The sequence below is a fragment of the Trichomycterus rosablanca genome, chromosome 5 (assembly GCF_030014385.1).
Source record: "Trichomycterus rosablanca isolate fTriRos1 chromosome 5, fTriRos1.hap1, whole genome shotgun sequence".
NCBI classification, from domain to species: Eukaryota; Metazoa; Chordata; class Actinopteri; order Siluriformes; family Trichomycteridae; genus Trichomycterus; species Trichomycterus rosablanca.
The window spans coordinates 12,302,314-12,325,146 of record NC_085992.1 but is presented as its reverse complement, the minus strand read 5'-3'; the positions used below and the strand labels follow the sequence as shown (position 1 = coordinate 12,325,146).

Below are 22,833 nucleotides of genomic sequence, written 5' to 3'. Positions count from 1 at the left end.
AAAGCATGCAGAGAAACAGATAGACTACAGTCAGTAATTGTAGAACTACAAAGTGCTTCTATATGGTAAGTGGAGCTGATAACATGTACAGTGAGTGTAGAAACAAGGAGGTGGTTTTAATGTTATGGCTGATCAGTGTATGTATTTATACAGTGTATCACAAAAGTGAGTACACCCCTCACATTTCTGCAGATATTTAAGTATATCTTTTCATGGGACAACACTGACAAAATGACACTTTGACACAATGAAAAGTAGTCTGTGTGCAGCTTATATAACAGTGTAAATTTATTCTTCCCTCAAAATAACTCAATATACAGCCATTAATGTCTAAACCACCGGCAACAAAAGTGAGTACACCCCTAAGAGACTACACCCCTAAATGTCCAAATTGAGCACTGCTTGTCATTTTCCCTCCAAAATGTCATGTGATTTGTTAGTGTTACTAGGTCTCAGGTGTGCATAGGGAGCAGGTGTGTTCAATTTAGTAGTACAGCTCTCACACTCTCTCATACTGGTCACTGAAAGTTCCAACATGGCACCTCATGGCAAAGAACTCTCTGAGGATCTTAAAAGACGAATTGTTGCGCTACATGAAGATGGCCAAGGCTACAAGAAGATTGCCAACACCCTGAAACTGAGCTGCAGCACAGTGGCCAAGATCATCCAGCGTTTTAAAAGAGCAGGGTCCACTCAGAACAGACCTCGCGTTGGTCGTCCAAAGAAGCTGAGTGCACGTGCTCAGCGTCACATCCAACTGCTGTCTTTGAAAGATACGCGCAGGAGTGCTGTCAGCATTGCTGCAGAGATTGAAAAGGTGGGGGGTCAGCCTGTCAGTGCTCAGACCATACGCCGCACACTACATCAAATTGGTCTGCATGGCTGTCACCCCAGAAGGAAGCCTCTTCTGAAGTCTCTACACAAGAAAGCCCCCAAACAGTTTGCTGAAGACATGTCAACAAAGGACATGGATTACTGGAACCATGTCCTATGGTCTGATGAGACCAAGATTAATTTGTTTGGTTCAGATGGTCTCAAGCATGTGTGGCAGCAATCAGGTGAGGAGTACAAAGATAAGTGTGTCATGCCTACAGCCAAGCATGGTGGTGGGAATGCCATGGTCTGGGGCTGCATGAGTGCAGCAGGTGTTGGGGAGTTACATTTCATTGAGGGACACATGAACTCCAATATGTACTGTGAAATACTGAAGCAGAGCATGATCCCCTCCCTCCGGAAACTGGGTCGCAGGGCAGTGTTCCAGCCTGATAATGACCCCAAACACACCTCTAAGACGACCACTGCTTTATTGAAGAGGCTGAGGGTAAAGGTGATGGACTGGCCAAGCATGTCTCCAGACCTAAACCCAATAGAACATCTTTGGGGCATCCTCAAGCGGAAGGTGGAGAAGCGCAAAGTCTCGAATATCCGCCAGCTCCGTGATGTCGTCATGGAGGAGTGGAAAAGCATTCCAGTGGCAACCTGTGAAGCTCTGGTAAACTCCATGCCCAGGAGAGTTAAGGCAGTTCTGGGAAATAATGGTGGCCACACAAAATATGGACACTTCAGGAACTTTCACTAAGGGGTGTACTCACTTTTGTTGCCGGTGGTTTAGACATTAATGGCTGTATATTGAGTTATTTTGAGGGAAGAATAAATTTACACTGTTATATAAGCTGCACACAGACTACTTTTCATTGTGTCAAAGTGTCATTTTGTCAGTGTTGTCCCATGAAAAGATATACTTAAATATCTGCAGAAATGTGAGGGGTGTACTCACTTTTGTGATACACTGTATATACATATATATTTTTTTTCCCTTTGTTCCACATACCTGATTTTGAAAATTTTTTATGCCTGTTACCCTTTCTGGCGCAACACAAGCAAACAACATTAGCATTAGCAAATAACATCATCCATTCACATGTAAAGATTTTCAAATAATACACAAATTGTGGTCCTTTTCCATATTATATACATGAAAAATGTTGCTGTTACCTTGAATGCTTCTTTTAAAGAAAGCCTTGCAGCCCTCGCAGGACCAGACACCATAATGGTATCCTGAAGCGTAATCATGGCACACAACACAGAAGTGCATGTCACTTTTTGACACAACACCCGAGGAGGAAGAAGAGCTCAAAGCTTCCTCACTGTCTTCTAGTGGCTTTGCGTAAAGCTTTCCATGAGATGGAAAAGAACTGTCAAGAGGGAGAGTGGAATAGATGTCAATTCTAGTTTATTCAATTTAAAATGTGCATTATGGTAGTTAAAGTACAGTGTATATAGCCAAAAGTATGTGAACTCTTGACTAAGTGGACTAATTATATTTCCCTTATTGCTTATAAAATGTCTAACTTCAGGCTAACTTAATGCTCAATGTTGTTGTTAATGTTTGTTAAACTTTCTAAGAAGGCATGCCTACCTGCTTCTTCCAGGTGTGTGCATTTTGGCCTCACCCCAGGCTGTATGTGTGGGTGGCTCAGTGTATGCCAGCGCTGATGGGCAGTGCAAGGTGTGAGAGGGCAAGGAATGCATGTTGTGTGAGGGCCAGAAGATCGATGGGCTAAGTGGCGGCGCCATTGCTGGGTGCTCAGGCACAGAGGATCTGTAAAAGGCTAACGCTCCTAACTCGGCATGGCTATACTCTTTATTACCGTTATCTGCATATGGAGAAGGGATACAAACTGCTCCTCTGTCTATCCCCAAAGAGGAGTTATAGAGCGCCGGGTATAGCGGTGGCACCTCCTCACGCTCTACACCCTTTGCTTGTTGCAGGATCGGAGATCCTGATTCCAGAACAGGATCAGAAAAGGAGCTCATCGCCAGTGTGGAGAACTCTGACAATGAACCTGGTTTAATGGCCTATAACCATCACTGACCTGAAAAGAATGAATAAATAATAATAAAATGCAGCTTAAGATGCTTAGCAGAATTTACCAACAACACAAACTGGAAGAACAACTAAAATACCTTAATTCAATAAAACAAACAATCAAAACATAGATAAGACACACATAGTATACGTAACAATAGAAGTGGAAGCAATCAAATTTAGACATATAAAAGCATAAAATAACCAAACTACACCAATAATTTCATTTTGTTTGCATCAATTACTTTATCTTGGTTCGAGTGGTGCCAATCTATCACTGGGCTTCGGCTTTGGTTTTAGTTGCCGATTGATGTTAGCATTCTGTTTATTTTTATGGGAACTCGCTCCAGTTTTGGTGGTTTAAGCCTCAAGTCAAGCTTGTCTTGGGAGAGTGGAATGCCCAAACCATAAAAACTGGTCCGAGTTCCAGTAAAAATAAACAGAATGCTGACATCCATCATCTGCAAAAACTGGAGTGAACCTCATAGTCCATCATTACAGCTTCAAGAAAAAAGGTGTAGAGTGAGGTCACTATATATAGTGAACTTTGCACCTGAAGCACATTAGCGCTTACGAGTTACAGGTGTCATTAAGAGAATGACTGCTCCCACTGTGACACTGTGCCTCTTCCGCTAGACAAACTAGGTCATGGAAAAGGCACGTCTCTAAATGAGGTGCTCTGCTGAATATGCATTCAGCATCCACCCTGTTACATATTGACTATATTTGAGGTATGAGGACCATTGTGCAAGTGTTATTCATTTTTTTATATTAAGTATCAAGATGTTCAGTTACACAGGATCTATAAAATTCATTTTGGAACACAATTTTGTAAGAACATAAGGCAGAGTCTGCAGGCCTTACTAGCGCTTACGCAGATAATTTATTATGACCTAAGGTAGGGGTCAAAACTTTGACAGACATAAACTTCCATCAATGACTATCATTGTGCATAAAACCTATTTACCTTACAATTATATGCAAAATCTTGGGCACACCTGCTTGAATGATATATTTCGATTTTCTAAATTTTCTAAAAACACTAATACGCAGTTAGTTTAAATTGAATTAAATAGAATACAAAAACATCAAAATATCAAAGTATCAAAATACAGAACGTAAAAGAAACATTGAAAGTTCTTGCTGAATGTTTCTAATTTGTAAATGATTTACTTGGGCCATCCAGCATGCACAGGATGGTGTTTAGTAATACTCAATTTAAGGCCATTCCAAAAGCTTTAGCTTGTGGAACTGAAGGTAGTTCACAGTGGATCCAAAGCACTTAAAATCCACTGCCATGCCTAACAGTAAACAAGGTGTTATTTTTAACAAATGCTGGTGATTTTATTTCTAAAATCACCAGTGGTGATTGTGACATTTTAACTTCACCAGTCCACAGCACTTGTTTCCGAAATGCCTCTGGCGTATATAGATGTTGTTTTGCAGAGGTTGTTACAGCAGTGACGCATGGTAGTGTGTGAGGCATTTACATTTAAATTTGTGGCATTTAGTAGATGCTTTTGTCCAAAGCAACTTACATTTATGAGTGAATACCTTGGAAGCAATTGAGTGTTCAGAACCCTGTTCAGATAACTGTCAAAGGGCTTTGTGGTTAAGGCCAAATACTTAAGATACCCAAACCTGCTTAATGATGTGTGTTTTTCAGATCTGTAATAAAGATACAATTTCATTCTAAACTCCAAATTGCCTTTTTGTAGAAAGGCATCATTTTCACTCAGTAAACGATGAGCACTTTTGTTTTTCAGCCTGAGCTCTTCTGAGGTATTTTTGTGAAATAGATCCAGGGTCGCTGTATCCTACAAAGCTTTACTTTAAAAGGGTTACACTGCTCTTTCCTGAGAAATTCTCACACAAACAGGACAGGATAACTGGTCCAGAAGAGACTTATTTCACCACTGATATGGTGCCTTAATGCAGTTTGTCCGTTATTACGATCGAGTGTCAGATCCAGGCGCGTTTGTCCTGTTGCACTTATTTTTTTTCAGAACATATTACATCTGTAGTACATCACTAGGCTTTTTGTTCCATACAGTGGCAGTACTTTTAACTGAAATGACTGTCTTTTAGGAGTCGGATAAGATAACGGCCTTGAACTATGAGGAAAAACCAAAAACCATGACAAAGGTCTTGGCTTCTGATGCCTTTTGCGTAACAAAGTCAATAGACAAAGAGACAGACTGAGTGTAAACAAAGCTACAGCAAGTGACAGAAAGAACGAGCTGAACCATGCTTATCATGATTCAGTGTCGAAAGCAGCACAAAGCAGAAAGGAATCAAGCGTCTAAATCTAGGAACAGATTTCAGTGCGGGACTGACTGTTACAGATGACGAAAATGGATCTTGGTTGCTCAAAAACATCTTAATCAACTTAAGCTATACACTAGAGGAAGCACACTTTATGGCCAAAATGTAACCCATTCGGTTAACAGAGCTTTCAGCCTCACTGAGATCCAGCTGGGATTGTTGTGGATTTGGTGATTTTTAAAAACCTGTAGCACTATTTATTGCTTTTTTTGGCAGGGCATTGAAATAAAAATTGGTGATGGTGACTGGCTAGTGCAGCATCAGTTTACTCAGGATGTCATCCTGTGACCAGGAGCTAGTAGCTAGTTGGTGCATCTGAAATAAATCTCCAACTGTGTTAAACCAATGTAATGGAAAGTAAATGGAAAATGCTAGATATGTGGAAAGTAGTCAGTTACAGACTTGTGGTTCATGACATTTTCAAGACGTTTTCTGATTTCTATGAAGATTGGTTGGATTTTTTGCTGTGCATTAATCATGACTACACTGCATGCTTACACTAAGTGTAAAGATTTTTCAGTGTTGTGGTTGAAGGGGGTATTAAAATCAATCGTGTCTGTAGCTCAGATGCTAAATTAAAAAAGATTTAAGGTCTAAACACTATTATTAATAATAATTTGCCCCTGACATCCAACCATGCCTGCAACATAGTCACTGCAGTTAATAAATTCACTCTTATGGACTTTCAGATTGTGCTAAAATTTAAAAGCTTGAGTAGAGAGAAACCAAGCATTGGGAGGAGTTATTTTTTGGGTCATACCGACTCTGCATAAACATGTGTCAATGTACCTTTTTGTATCTATGTGTTTGCAACAGGTTCAGACCAAAGTAATGAATCAAAGGTTGCTTTTTGTTTCCAGATTTTTTTAACACATGACTATTTGAGGCATTTCTCTTCAATGCAGTGACATCTACGACCTGAACTTAGTCTCAAAAATCCAGCAATTAGGCTCAAACTGCTGAGCCTAATTTCCACTTTAGGTCCAAGCAATAATTGAGATATGAAATACCAGTAATAGTAGTAGTCTTGTTTCTTAGACGTTTGCACAGATACTTCAAATTTGTGACTTTAAAATACACAATTTCAATTTTACACCAAAATTTGTAATTTACTAATAAACTTTAACTTGGTCCTGGATTTTCCCATCAGTGTTAGTTAAATGAACTATAAATTAAGTGGTTGGCCACTTAGTCATTACACTTACTTCTGTACTAATAACATTTTAACACAGTGGACATTATACACATATTTAAAATTGAAAGAAACCTCCAGAGCAGCTGTTGCCATTAATCATTAATCAGTTACAATTTTTGCTAATACATCAGCTATTAACATAAGAAAAAAAAAAAACATGTGCATCTAAATTTTTTCTCTGTCTCCTCTCAGTGAGCCACTAATCTTTCAAGTGGGAGTATTTCAAAAATTTCCTCATATCAGGACTGCACGATAGGGTTTTATCTTAAGTCCAATTGGCTAGGGTACCCTGTCAGCCAATAAATTATAACTATAAATTTTGGGATACAATATTATCATTTGAGCAGAAGAAAAAAAAACATAAATCAAATGAATGTTGGGACAGCTCACCCTTTTTTTCTAGCAGTTGAACTGCCCAGGTTTGGTGGACAGATACCTTTGAACAAGCTACATAAGACCTGCAAGACAAATTTGGAAGACTGGGATCTGTCCAGAAAAAATGGACACACTCAGGCTTCAATGCACTGCCTCAGAAAGCTGACATTCTCCAACGCAGCAACTACATGACCACTGAACTGGTCTCTCATGCAAGCAAGAACTTGTTGCAAGTAATCCTAAAACAAATGCAAACCAAGCTCAAAAAAGAGACTGCCCAAGAACAAGCTGGATTTAGACCAATAAGAGGCATGCAGGATCAGATCACAAACCTTGGGGTCATCATGGAGAAAGCAAGAGAAAAGAACCATTCACTGTATTTATGTTTCATTGATTTTACAGAAGCATTTGACATGGTACAGTGTGACCAGTTATGGATAACTATGCTAGAGATCAGATTTCCTTGCTCCTGGTCTAACTACTGAGGAATGTGTATAGGCAACAACATGCTCACAAATCAGCATGGTTCATGGTAAAAAAGGAATCCGACAAGGATGTAACGTCTCATCATGTCTATTTTACATCCTCAAGAGTGATGAGAAATGCGCTACAAGGATTAGGTGGAGACTTTAGGATTGGTGGAAAGACCATTAGCAATCTCACTTATGCTGATGACATTGTATTATTGGTCACGTCATCAGAAGAACTACAGTAGCTGTTGTATCTTATGGAGATGTGAATGAATCTAACATGCTTATAAATGCTGCAAAAATGAAAGTGATGATGAACATTGAAAAAGTATTGAGAATTGTGGTGGAAGGTAGAAGATTGGAACAAGTGGACACTTTATATTTGGTATCAAACACTGCAGAATGTGCTGGAGAAGTCATGAATGGCAGTGGGCATGGTCGTGATGGTCAAAAGAATTGGAAGGATTAAAAAGGATATGAAAAAACAAGTCAATTAGCACCATATCCATTAGCACAGTGGGTAGCGCTGTCACCTCACAGCAAGAAGGGCCTAGGTTCGATTTCCTGGCCAGATGGCCAGGGTCCAATTTGTGTGGAGTTAGCATAATCTACCTGTGTCCGCGTGGGTTTTCTCTAGGTGCTGGGGTTTCCTCTTACAAGTCCAAAAACATGCAGTCAGGCCAACTGGAGCTACTAAAATTGCACAAACTGTGTGTGTTCGCCCTGTGATGGACTGGCGAGCTAGTAGATAGAGCAGTGGCAAACCAGACAATTAATGAATGAAAACAATGTAAACACAAAAGTAAAAGACCGTAACACCATATAAACTGGTCTCCTGACTGACCAGGAACTATGTCACCTTTTTCTGACTACTTTATAGTCTGGTGAGGAAGTATTATCCAAGCCCAACAGCTGCATGCAAAGGTAATGAAAAAAGCAGTCTAAAAAGAAAATTTCATTTTGCTACATTTATTCAAGGTGTCCACCAATATTGCAGCTTCATCCAACTGTTCACGTCTTCTCTGACCTTTTTAACAGTGAAGGAAATGTTGAACACAGACAGCTTATTAAGGCTCACAGAAACGTTCAAAATCACAAACACTCTAAACTGGCCAGTTTACCTTTGAAGCATTGCTTTAAAATTACTCAAACAAGCAAGCTGAATTTCTTCAGTGTGTGTGGCATGGTGGCACAGTGGGTTTGCATGTTCTCCATGATAAAAAAACTGCACTACAAATGATTGCTAGTTCGAAAGGCTGTTGTTACATGCCCAAAATCTAACTTCTAACTTAATGGGTTTTTCCAGCTAAGGCTTTTAGTACTAAACCAATGACTATTTTTTAGTTGACATGGTTCATTAAACCTTTAACAGAAATGCCAAAAAAATGTGAATAATGATTTTAAAAAACCTTAGTTTTGGACTAGTAGTCTACTTTTCTAATGGACTTCTACAACATTATTTCCACAACATACATGTCTAAATATTCATATACCAGCTTTAAACAACATCCATGTAAAATACATATTTACATTTAAACAATAAAAACTAAAACATGAAACCTATTGGTTAGTTAAGTTTGTATCATAAAATGTGTTTTGGGCTGAAATTAATCATGCTATGCAGAAGTATCGTGTTTCTATTTATATAAGGCACTTACTGGAGCTTTCAGCATAAGCTTAATCAAAGAGGAGTAGTGAATACTATAAGGTTAAAAGTATGTGGACACCCCTCATAATTACCAAGTTCAGGTGTTTTAAATTGGGGCAAACTTCAGTAACAGTAAAAAATGCATGCTATGCAGTGACACAGGATGAATGAATACATTCCACCAAAGATCAGCAATTCAGGAAGCAAAATATACAATTTTAGGAAGCAGATGTGACAGTTAGAAAACTGAACATGTAAAAAAACAGGACAATGATCCAAAAGACATTTAAAATCTTTAGATATTTCACATGCTGTGCATTAAAGCCAGCCCAAGAACAATTCCAAGAATGCTACAAAAATCTTTTGCAAGCTGTTATTTACCAATGAGGGTGTTACTAAGCACTAACTTATTATAGTAATAACTTACTATATATGTGGCTCGGTGGGTAGCACTGTCGCCTCACAGCAAGAAGGTCCTGGGTTTGATCCCCAGGCGGGGCAGAGTTTGCATGTTCTCCCCGTGTCTACATGGGTTTCCTCCGGGAGCTCCGGTTTCCTCCCACAGTCCAAAAACATGCAGTCAGGTTAATTGGAGACACTGAATTTCCCTATAGGTGAATGGGTGTGTGTATGTGTGTGTGTGTGTGTGTGTGTGTGTGTATATGTGTGTCCACCCTGCGCCACGTCCAGGGTGGCTCCATAATGACCTCAACTATGGCTATTACAGCCCACTGTTAAATGTAGCATGACTTCTAAAGGACCAGTGGCAGAACTTTGCAAAGCTCAAATTTTTTAGCTTTTTCATTTTCTGCATTTTTATTTAGTGTCTTTTGCATAAAATGTTTATGTTTTTACATGTTCTAACATGTTTTAATGTTAGAATCCTAACATAGAATAATATAGGTAGTGATAATCTTTTAAAATATCAACCTTAACCTGATGAGTGTCCGAGGATTTCTGAAGCATAGTGAAAACTACAGGCAAGTACTTATGTTTTACTTGTCTGTAAACATTATTTAACCCAAATGTGCATTGTCCTAGTTAACTACATACATTGCCTCCAAGGTACCAGAATGTAACAGCATTTATAATGGTGCCCACTGGTAATTGTAATGCTGGTGTCCATAATGTCAGCAGCTATTGGGCTACTGGTTTGTTTTCAGCATCTTAAGGAACTGGCACTGAAAGGCTTGTTAAAAAGGAGCTTGTAACACAGAACCATGGCGTGTAACAGCCTCAGTTTAATGGCACTGGTCTTTGACCAGGCGGTGTGTGTGTACATGCATGTGTGACCTGAATGGTTGCTCTGGCAAATGGAGCAGAGGAGGTAAAGGTAAAAAGGCTCACTGCCAACTCTGTTAATAAGAGTATCTGAGACCAGTGGTAAACCTCCCCACACACCCAATCTACTAGGTCTGGACCTAGAATACATCAGAGTTTACATGTTACGAAACCCTCTTCTAAATGACATTTTTTGCAATTAAGTGCATTGCTATAAATACTTAAGTCATTATAGAACACATCTACGGTTTGGCTTTGTTCTTAGAAATATCAACAAAAATATGTTTATAAGCATATACAAATGTATATTTAAAATATACAGGGTCAAAAATAATGTCACTTCACTATAAATCTGTATATGTAAAGTTAGTTCCAGATTCTAAAGTCAAAGAAGTAAAATGTTTTTGATTTGAGTTCTGGTTTTATTACAAAAATACTTTGTCTTTGTTGTAAAGATTTTACACAATCATGAAGGTGAAGGGAGACTTTTCAAAAACTAAAAGGGAAAATCTACAGCAAGCACTTAAAAAAACCCTGTTAGTACAATTTGTTCCGTAATTCCCAAGTAAAACACAATTTTAATCAATTTTCATTAACTGCTTCATACTGGATATGGTCGCGGCATGCCTGGTTCTACTGGGAAACACTGGGCACACAGGAATACCCTGAACAGACCACCAATCCATTTAAAGGCTTTATCCTTACCTCCCCAAATAAAGTAAAATTTAATGGATGCTTGTCACATTTAAGTGTCAGATTTTCCTCTATTTGGTGCACTGAGATGCTGTTATTAAAAACAAACATGTTTGATATAACTGGAGGCGTTTTAATGTGACATGGCAAAACTATTCACATTTTACTTGTTCTCAAGTTTGAACCTAGTAATTTACATTTGCTTAAGACTGCTTTTAAGGTTCTGCTGCCACTTGCCAGAATGTAGAATTTTAACTAACCACGAACTAGTTTTGCACATTTACACCATTTAGCAGATGCTTTAAGCCAAAGTGAGTTACAATTATGACTGAATACAGTTTGGGCAATTGAGAGTTAAGGGCCTTGCGCTTAGGCTTAATTGAGGGCTAAAGGTCTTGCTCAGGGGGCCCATATCATTGGACAGGACTACAGAAACTTTGTAAGCTCTCATCAGGCTCTCTTTGTTGGTGTATTAACGAAATATAAATCATGGACTTTTTATGAGAACAATATTATGAGGAGCTTACTTTTCCTTTTATCAAATAAAAAAGGTTTGTAATTAAAAACTTTTGATGCTGCCACCTCCCAGTTTCTATGCTGAACCAGAGCCAGAAAAACATACTGGCGGTGAACAAAGGGCCAAGGACAGAACAAGACACCCCCCCCCCCACACACACACACACACTCATACCTCACACACACTCTCTCCAAAAACTGCTTCCCATCCTAATAAGGCTTTGTTGTAACCATTCTGTAATTCTTATTCTAAAAGCTTTCTTTAAGAACTCTACTACACATACTTTAATAACCAATGAACATAATCGGACAGTGCACACATGCTGGTTAACACAATGCACATGCTAACATAGCAACTTTCCCACATTTGCAGTCCTTGGCACCCCTCTGCCTTTTTTAATTGAGACAAGTTTGGCGCTTAAAAGTGCCAATCTCTCTGAGTGTGTGGAGGGAAGGAGAGAAAAGCAACCTTTTTTTCTCAGTGATGAAAAGGGAGGTGAGATGGTGGCTTTCTGCCAGAAAGGAAATATAAAAAATACAAAAAAAGTGAAAGAAGAGACATGAAGGGACAAGAAAGAATAATTAATCCCAAAAATACAAAAAAACAGGACAGAGGAAACCAGGTAGAGAGAGAACTAATAGATTATAGAAGAATAATTATAGAAAGCAGAATTTTTGTCATATTCTGTTAACTACTGTAATATTATTTTAACCTTACAGCCTTCAGTGTGTGTGTGTGTGTGTGTGTGTGTGTGTGTGTGTGTTGTGTGCCATGCTATTACACCGAAAGTGAACCAGGCAAACCAGAATCAGTATACCAAAGACTTACAACCATCAGCTCCAAGCAACTAGATGTACTTACAATCGACCATTTGCACCTTATGTGACATAAAGATTGAGCAGATTAAAACAACACATTTGCTGTATTTGTGCAGACTGCATGTACAGTTTATGGACTGGGACACCCCTTCTAATATTTAAATTCATGTGTTTTAACCAGAACAATTGCTTACAGATGTAACAAATCAATTATATCAAGGACAAGATATGCTTTCAACTTTGCAACAACAAATTAGGGAAGGTCCTGTCCTGTTCCAGCACGACTGTGCACAAAGCAAGGTCTATAAAGATATGAAGAAAAGCCTGGTTTAAAGAAACTCAAGTGGTCTGCACAGAGCCCTGACCTCAGCCCCAGTGAACAGCTTTGGAATGAACTAGACCATCAATTGTCTTCTTGACCAACAGCTGTGCCCAGCTATAGACATGCTCCTTTGACTGAATGGGCACAAATTCCCAGAGACATACTTCAAAGTCTTGTGAAAAGACTTCTCTGAACAGTGGTTGTTGTTATAGCTGAAAAGATCACATAGAGGTCAATTTATTTTAATACCATTTGTTTTTGAAAAGAGATATCCAACAAGCACATGATCAGGTGTCAAATTACTTTTGGCCATCCAGTGTTGTATTAATATTGCCTTAAAGACTAGTCTGTAGTGATGCGCTTAGCTTCAGTCAGAGTTAGCATAATGCTCATTCACACTTTGGTTCAGTTTTCAGTTTTATTTTAATCATTTTCCTTATTTGCTGCTAATGTTTTTAGTTGCTCATAATCTTGCCACACCATGATAATACGTTCTAAACTGTAACTCTAGAACTGTGGTTCTAACTGGTGCACTTTATAAATAATACATTGTGTTGGTTGATGCTGTTTTTGTGCTACTGGTGCTGTTTAAATCTTGCACTGTAGCACAGCGTAGAAGGAAAAAAAACAAGTTTCCATGTTATCTCTCCAAAAGTGTTTTTAATGCCTACTAGTTGGATTTTAGGCACAAATACAGTCTGTAAAAAAGTCTACACACCCCTGTTACAATGCCAGGTTTTTGTTATTCAGAACTGTTTTAACCTATTCTAAATATGTCCCTTCCACCCAAGCACTGAACCACTTTGGTTAATTCACCAGTGTAAAAGTTATTTCACCACAGCAGGATTTTGATGAGGACCATCTTTGGCTTTTTATCATCTCTCGTTATCAGCTCTGGCTAAACAGTGATAAGTAGCACACCAGAACGTGAGCACTCCTGCCCTTTGCTTTGCCTGCACTAATTAACATTATTACGAAATATTTATCACGGCCAAAATTTTTTATGAATTCTGCACATGAATTTTAATTTGTTGCCATTAATACTCATTGCAAAAACATGTAACATTTTACATTTTGTTTTCTGTTAATTCTCCTACTGTGTGCAGTGTCTGTGCAGTTTAACTAGCCTCTTAAAAATTGTTATAACCAGTTTTAAGCTGTTAAAATTTATTACGCCAGTTCAACATGTGTCTTATGCTATCATTAATCATACAGACGAGTTATAAAACAATTATAGGTAATATGAAATAATCCAGACATGTGATGATATACAACTTTGGTCAGTTATTGCCTATTGTCTTATCACATTTTATGCTGTAATTATAGTATTGTGTTTACAACTGCACATCTAAAGATTGTTTCTTGTTTAAAGGTCAAATGAATAATTAAATGAAACTGCATCATAAACAAATAGACAAATTAAAATAAAAAAGAACACAGATGACAATTTACCTCTCACAATGTGATCTGAGTGACTTTAACAGAGACATTGTTGTGGGTGTTTAAAGAGTCAAGCATGTTCTTCCCATGACCATGGGTATCATCTGGGTAATCTAGTTTTCTTTTACCTACTGAAACAAATATGATGTGTATTGGCTGATCTTAAGTGTCCATAGTTGTAAACGAGTGTTCCTGCCCTGCACCCAGTTTATGTGGCACTGGACCCACCATGATCCTCACTGGGGTTAAAAAGGTAAGTAAAAATAATTTACTGTTAAATTCAAGACTTTTGTACTACAGATTGTATTGCACTATTTATTCTGCTGAGGTTTTGTCAACAAGTAGCAGCAAAAAAGTCAAAGACAGACAGCTCACACACATACAGGTGGCAGGGTTTTATACAGTCCAGCTTCATCATCAGGTCTGGAATAAAATGTACAGAATCTCCTGTTTGCAGCCCAATATTTATGTGACACATTTTGCACCAGTTTTTTCAGCTGCATATAACAATCTCCTATAAAGGCTTACAATACAGAACACTGCCACCTGTTTGGATGGATGGAAGACTGTAACCTCACTTAGGGTCTGCTTAGGTTTTTACTAACAGCTGGTCGTGGTGCATCGAGCGCCACCTTAATACAGTGGCTGCAGGGCACAAATACACCCTGGAAGATTTCACACTTTTACTTACTTAATCATGGGGCAATTAAGCGTAGCCAATCCACCTACAGCATGTTCTGAGACCTGAGAGGAAACCGAAGAAAGGACACCGAAAAGACAAGTATGGATGGAACCCAGGTCTTCAGTCCCCACTCTACCCGCACCATTATCTAAAATGTACCTTTGTATATTTATTCAAATACTCAATACATCATCTAACAATATCTATAAAGAAAATAATATGTAAATAAAATGTAAAATGTAAGTTAAAAGTTAAAAAAGCAACAGCACCTCGGTAGTGTATCATTATATTAATTTATCGCAATATCGATATCGTATTTTCATATCGCCCAACTTTAAAGAAGAAAATTATTTTAACCTAGATGTTAAAGCTATTCAGTATTATTAACTATAGTAATTAGTAAAAAAAAAAAAATCGGTAAGTTAGCACCTGTGGTCGAGTAAAATGACCGTTACAATTTTACCTCAGAATCTCTTACTGAAAATGTCCGTTAAATCGTTCAGTAGTTTCTGTACTCGAGCTTTTTTTTGAACAAACGAGTTACAAAAAATAAATAAACACTATTTTACGTCAATATAAATCGTGTACGTGTTCAAATGTAATATTTTACACTCACCGGTTGAAGTGCAACAGCTGTTTGAAACTCTCTCTGAGGCACCGTGTGAGCGCTCCGAGAAAGCGCGAGGACGGAACCCGCGCGCTAACATCTATCACCGGCGCGCGGAGGGGGCGGGGCGACGTTCACGGCCCTACGAGTGCGCGCAAAGCGGGAGCGCGCAACAGCAACCGCCTGTTGTCCTGTAAGACAAGGTATTGCAGCAATGGTCAAAATGTTAATGTTTTTATTATTACAAATATGCTGGAAATATCTGGAGAACACAATAAAACGAAAACTGTTTAAAGAGTTAAAACAAGCCATACGTTTTGAGAAAAGCAACTCACAAAACAGGTCTGGGCTGCCTTGTTTATATCTCTCCTGTCAGACACATTATGGCCCCCCATAATATGACTTTTTAACATTACCCACTTCTTTACTGATTGTTAGTTCTGTCACCTACATACTGTCAGGTATAAGAAATGATTCAAGATCTAAAAGCTCCAGAAATCTGTATGTGTGAAGTTAATTCTTGCCAATTTTGATGCTTGTTTTGTCTTGAAGGCTAAACCATACAAGCTCTATGGTGTGATGCAAAATGTAAACATCTACTGCAGGCAGCAATCAAAACCCAGTTCAGAAAACTCAACAGTGAAATAGATAAATCATCATTTACATTCGTACCTTTTAATTGTTCTATAAAATTCCTGGAGAAGTAGTTTTAATAAAAGAAACATCAGTGTGGATTTCATGGTCTGTCAATCTTTTACACTGTGTTTAGATTGCAAACTTGATGTTTAAGGATTGTACTTGTTTCAGCATGGTCTGAGAATCCAGGTTTGAACCGAGGTAATATGTTTTCTGAAAATAAAAATCCTAAAAACACCTCAGGTAGGTGATTCTAACAGCGACTCAAGTGCTTGACACTTGCTAGGCAAATAAAATAATTGTAATTTGTCCATGCTGGTTCCTTAATCTTCTAACATATGTTGTTATATGTTCTTATTAAAATAATGAATTAGAATACATGCTCATTACAATTACGGAAAAGCCATTTACACAACTCACAATGCTAGCCACATGCTAGTTTTGTTAGCCTTCTAATAACAAACGTCTGAACTTTTTGATGGGAATGATAATATTTTTGGAGAAACAAACCATATGATTGCATGAGGCTGTGTCAAGCTAACATACTACAAAACAAATAGTTGGGCAGCTAAAATGTTTGTGCAAGAGAGGGAGTTCAGGCACATAATTGGATATTTAATATATGTTTGTGTTGCAGCTATATCTCAATATAACTGTATTTAATGCAGTTACTTGACAGTTTTTGCCCCAGTGTTGAAGACTAACATCCACTTACTACAAATGGCCTGATGCCAACATTGTGTCTGGCTGCCATAAGTTGTGGACTACCATAAGTTCACATATTTGGTACTTCCTGGACATATCTGGTACTTCAGGTATAGAAAGAGATGTAAATGAGATGAAAACATACAGGTTTAGGAGATGACTCTTTTCTAATGATCCAATAAGAAAGATTATCCTCCTCATTAAACACTAGCACCCACAGATGGCAGTGTGGAGGCTAACTGTGTTAGCACACTTGGCTTAGAAGGTGAAAGTGTCCAAGTTTACTCACAAAAGGCCGTTGAATCATTTTTGATTAACTGCATTATCTTGGACAGGGCTGCTGTGTTTCCGGCACCACCTGGAAACACTAAGCGCCAGACAGGAACACACTCTGGACAAAGACACCAATCCTTTACAGTGGAATTCTTACCTTACACGTCTCCTCTATGTCTCTAAAGCTAAAGCAATTACAAAATAGGATAGGAATGTGCAAAAAGAACAGATAGCAAACAAGTAAGACTTCCTTACACACTGTACATGTAAAGAGCAGAGTATGAATGTAAAGCAAGCTATTTTGTGTAAATCAGCTGTTATAATAATTATTTTTACCATTACATATAATCAACACAGCTGTCAAATGTATAGAAATAAAAAAAGAAAAAATATTTAACTAATATAAAACAGATGTAAGCACTTTTAAAGCTTGTTATTTTAAAGCAACCAGTTTTCTCTGTATGAACATTTTATATCTACAGTACAACCTTACGTTCAGTAAAAATGTATCATTCTTTCAAGCTTTCAGCAGGCCAGTAAAATAATCAACCACAATTAAACATCAACATCTTTTCTTCTTATTTTTCAAAGCAAAATTGTATTGTTGAAAGCAAATAAACATGCTCCAGTGTAATTCCATGAATCCATTTTGGCTAGGCATCCATCATCAGTGCTTGTCACTCAGGCCCTGTCTAAATCCCTGCTGGAAAAGTAAAAATGAGAGGGACTAAGTGCACACTTCTGAAGATCAGCATGTAGTATTTCCCTACGATTCGAAAAGGCTGGACGTCTGTTTACTGCTTTAAATGCACCCTGACAGTGTTCCATTTTTACTAAAAGGCAAAAAATAATAACTGTCCATACGAACAACACTTTAGAGCAGGGATTTAAAGTACAAGTAAGAATCTTAAAGATTGTTATTAATGACATGCACTGGATCTGACATTAAACGCTGACATTAAACAATAAGCTTTTTAAAATGTTCCAGCGTCATAATGGACTTTTTTTTAATTCACACACACTTCACTCTAGAACTAGGGTGACAGGTCAAGATGGAGTGAGCTGTTTTAAGGGCCACATATTTTAATTTAGACAGAGCATTTTCAGATGTGTGTCAATAGTGAGAACAAACAAGTACAGCATGTGCTGACAGGACAGAGAGGGAAAGTAACAGCAAGTGATGCAGGGTGACAGGTTTAACTCTTTATATATACACTAGCTACATGGTTGTTACCTGCACATACTTAAACTTATTGGCAGTTAAATCTGGTACAATTTATCTGTGTCTTTTACACACACACACACACACACCAAGGTACCTGCATCCCGACGTTGGGTCTTTTACACACGTAGCCTTTACACTGTAGTTCTAAATCTAAATGAAAAAAAACTAATGCCCAAGTTTCTGACATAAGATGTCCTAGCTCATTATCAGGTGTCCACAACTTAGTCATATAGTGTATGTAATACATGCCAACCTTTTATTTTGTCATCAGCACTTTTTGAAAACACAACTTTGTGGCAACATTTGGGAAGACATTTTCAGTTCTCACATGAGAACCCCTGTGAACACAGCAATCACCTTGAGTTAATCCCATATAACACTTTTGGGGTGATAGGAATTTCGACTGAGAACCAGGTCTTCTCGTCCAGCATCAGTGCCTGACCTCACTTTTTTTAATAAATTGGGCAAATATTCACACAGACACATTTCAAAATCTTTAGGAAGGGCTTTCTAAAAAAGTTAAAGCATTGGCTGCAACAAGGGGACAGCTCCATATTAAAGGCCATTGTTTTGGTCTGGTGTCCACATACTGTTGAGTGTACATGTAACAACTACTAACTAACATTTTAATGCTGCATTGGTTGAGCTTAACTTGCCACACTGCATCCAAAGTGCAAGTATGGAGCGTATTTACTGTGGTGGACTTTAATCAGTGTCTGAATTTGCTTACTCTTTCTCATATTCTCTCCTCATTCACTTTTTTTGTATCCAATTACAACATCCGTTGGTGTAAAAAGTACTTTTTTCATTTTTTCATAAACCACAGGTGTGGTAACTATTGTAAGTAGCAACTGGTCATTATTAAAATAATGTTGTGTAAAGTACAAGCAGTAAACTGCCAAACTGGCAATATAATGCCACACCTTCCCATAGTTACCATACTGACCATTTGAAATACAAAACCTATGTATTACAAAGAACATCTGGAATTGCTGTAGTACATGTTTTATTTCTGTGCATTAAAAATAGTCATTTGGCTGTTACACTGTTGGGGTCGATGTGGCTCAGCTGACTAAAAGATTAAAAAATACTGGGTGCAAGAAATAACAGGTATTTTATGCATCTTATTACATAATTAAGTTCAGCACCATTAGTGTAAGTAGTGTTAAAATAATTATTAATTGTGTAGTATGTGACAACCATCCACACAAACACCAGCAAAGAACATAAATCCTTTTTTGACATTTGCCAAAATGTCCACGTGAACACAACCTGAAGCATCTTGTAAACCAGAGTCTGTAAATTGAAAATAGAGAAGAAAAAAATGAAAGAAGTATAAAAAGTGTGATGAGAGAAAAAGAATTACATGGAAGTGCTGGATTCCTCAATGTGAGAAAGTAAGTAAATTGAAAAGTAAATGAAACCCCACTAATCAAATCCTTCCCCTCTACCCAATACAGACCTTTTAGACTGCTTTCACCCAAGTGAGTAGTGAATGGATCACAATCCTTTACAACATAATGAGTGTGAAATGAGAATGGCTGTATGGGTTATCTCTGCCCATTTTTCTGAGAAAGTCTAAAATGTATTGCATTATTAATAAGATGCTACACAGCATGCTGCAGTATTAAAGGTGCATGTGGAAGAGTTTCAGGATCGGAATAGTCTACCCCTGCTTTAGACAAATGTGCAGTTCAAGCAAGGGTTGTGTTCAAGAGATTTGCGGTAATTAAGGATTTTGGGTAGTAATGTCCCAAAAGAGCCTTCATGCCTCTCGTGGTACCCACAATAAATTACAAATAAATAAATTTTTTAGTACAAATCAATTTGACTTGTTTTTCTAAATATGGTTAGATTATTGTCCAATTGCTTCTATAAAACTAAAATAAAAGTCAGTACCTATTTATTTGAACTATTGTGTATTGATTTGAACATAAAAATCTATATTTTTCTGCTATGTAGCTGGAAGTCGTATACACCAAGCTTTTGTAAAAACGCTTAATTAGCTTTTTCTAACTTTGTGCATTTTCCAATTTTTTCTAAGCCTTCAATTTGCTTTAATCCTTCATATCTTGGAAGGTCACAGATGTAGTGTGCTTTTTTAAAGTTTTGAGACACCTCCAATCCAGGGGCGGCTCGTTCATTAGGGCAATCGGGCGACGCACCACCAAAGGGTGAAAGGGAAGAGATTTGTCTATCACTTTCAACCAGTGTTAAACTATTTGTGACTGTTCTGGAGTTTGTCTTGCCTCTGAATATCGTAGTCCAATCAGCGTCGAGTTGTGTTCCGTACAGTACCGCCCCTTTTGGGGCGACTCCACTCTAACTGAAAATCGCCCCAGATCGCTCTCATAGACTCTCATGTTAAAGCTCTTTTTTTCCAACTGCAGGCGCTGCAATGCATTTTGAAAGACTTCCGGAGGGGCTCGCACTTACGTGCTTGCGTCACACACAGGTAACCTGGTGTTGCGATAATTGGAGCTAGTGATGGGAATTATGGCTCCTTGAAGGGAGTCGGATCTTTTAAACAGCCGTACAAAAAAATGTCTCTTCGTTCGTTGGGTGGCGCTACTGGGTAAAGACAGCCCCGATGTTAATATCAGTGATGAACAATCATGCACATTTTGCTACCTTGCCTTCAGTGAGAGGGTAATTGATCACTTTGCTGCTTTGAAAGAGAGACGAGCAAAACTTCAATACAAGTAATGTAATTTTTAAATTGTGAATTGTGTATTTCCCCAATTGTATATCTTTTATTGTATCTCCCTAATTGTTTAATTGTACTTCTTTATTCATTGCACATCAGCCCCGATGCCCCGATCTTTATTCTGGATCTGCTGCACCTAAAATAAAATGCTATCCGATTAAATTGTTAGTGTGAAGGCTTTACTTAATTTCATGATTAATGGTAAAGCTGCTCTCTCCATGTTCAAAGTTATTTGTGAGGGCAAACTGACAGATGACTCAAGATGTTAAATTTTTAAGCTTTAATTTACCCATTGAACGGGTCACCTTGGCCATCATCGCAACAATTGCCCCCCCCCGAGAGATTTGGCAGGAGCCGCCACTGCTCCAATCTGATTTCAATAATCTAAACACTTTACAAACTGTCAATAATTCATAGCTTATTATGTAAATCTTTCAGGGACCACATACTAAAAACATTCATCATAAACAAGAAGTAATTTAAATGTTTAGTCACTGGGCAAGTAAATGCAGCAACGAATAATAACCAGAGGTATAACACAATCCTGATAAAAACTCCAAATCCAACCTTAAACAGATGCTCTCCAAAAGCTACATAAATATCAGGAATGTGGAATTAAAGGCACTCCTCGCTTCAGCTTCAGAACACAGGAGCAGCATGCTTGCTTGAAGTACGTAGAGACAGGAAGAAGAGAACAATTTTCCCTTTTAGACGGAATTAAAAAATGCTCAGGACAATTGCTGCAGTATTAGTTATTTAATTTCTGTTCCTCTTCCTCCTGCACTAATAATGAGCGCTGTGACGCAAATCCAGTCTATTTCAGACAATTATAGGCTAAAACAGCCTTGCTTTCCCTTTCAGATACAAAAATTTTTTTCGCTTGCGCAGTTAGGTTCTCAGAAATATTTTTCCACATTATTAAATACTACAGCATATTTATTTAAGGATAATGCATTCATCTTTTTAAGTGTTTTATCTTGTTCTGGATCGCAGTGGTTCCAGTGCCAAAATCTGGAAGATATTTTTGGGAAAACTGGATTGCGCTAGGAAAACGCTCACAGATGAGAGAGAACATAAAACGTCCCAAAGACACAGAGAGAGAGCTGTGAGACACACATGCTATCTGCTGTGCCATTGCACAAATGATAACAATACATACATAACATTTAGTTATTAACTTTCATTAAGAGTTTAGTTTAGGATGAGGTCGTGGTGGGTCCAGCATCATCTGGAAACATTATGCACATACACCCAAGACATGGACAACAATCCATTTTAGGATAACATTAAAACCACCTCCTTGTTTCAACAATCACTGTCCATTTTATCAGCTCCACTTACCATATAGAAACACTTTGTAGTTCTACTATTACTGACTGTAGTCCATCTGTTTCTCTACATACCTTTTTAGACTGCTTTCATGCTGTTCTTCAATGGTCAGGACCCCCACAAGACCACCACAGAACAGGTATTATTTAGGTGGTGGATCATTCTCAGCACTGCAGTGACAATGACATGGTGGTGGTGTGTTAGTGTGTGTTGTGCTGGTATGAGTGGATCAGACACAGCAGCACTGCTGGAGTTTTTAAATACCATGTCCACTCACTGTCCACTCTATTAGACACTCCTACCTAGTAGGTCCACCTTGTAGATGTAAAGTCAGAGACGACCGCTTATCTATTGCTGCTGTTTGAGTTGGTCATCTTCTAGACCTTCATCAGTGGTCACAGGACGCTGCCCATGGGGCACTGTTGGCTGGATATATTTTTGGTTGGTGGACAATTCTCAGTCCAGCAGTGACAGTGAGGTGTTTAAAAACTCCATCAGCGCTGCTGTGTCTTATCCACTCATACCAGCACAACACACACTAACACACCACCACCATGTCAGTGTCACTGCAGGGCTGAGAATGATCCACCACCCACATAATACCTGCTCTGTAGTGGTCCTGAGAGAGTCCTGACCATTAAAGAACAGCATGAAAGGAGTCTAACAAAGCATGCAGAGAAATAGATGGACTACAGTCAGTAATTGTACAACTGCTT

At 38.2% G+C, this 22,833-nt stretch overlaps 1 protein-coding gene across 4 annotated transcripts in view; it reads right to left on the bottom strand.

Moving 5' to 3' along the window:
* Window positions 1-15,315, bottom strand: part of esr2b (estrogen receptor 2b) — a 33,552-nt gene extending 18,237 nt beyond the window's left edge. For all 4 annotated transcript variants that reach the window (XM_062995729.1, XM_062995730.1, XM_062995731.1 and 1 more), the window contains exons 1-3: window positions 15,252-15,315; window positions 2,420-2,876; window positions 1,996-2,195 (exon numbers count right to left, since the gene is read on the bottom strand). In XM_062995729.1, the coding sequence (XP_062851799.1) occupies window positions 1,996-2,195; window positions 2,420-2,817 (598 nt within the window). In that variant the 5' untranslated portion in view covers window positions 2,818-2,876; window positions 15,252-15,315. The remainder of the gene's footprint in view (window positions 1-1,995; window positions 2,196-2,419; window positions 2,877-15,251) is intronic.
* Between the last annotated feature and the right edge of the window lie 7,518 nt (window positions 15,316-22,833).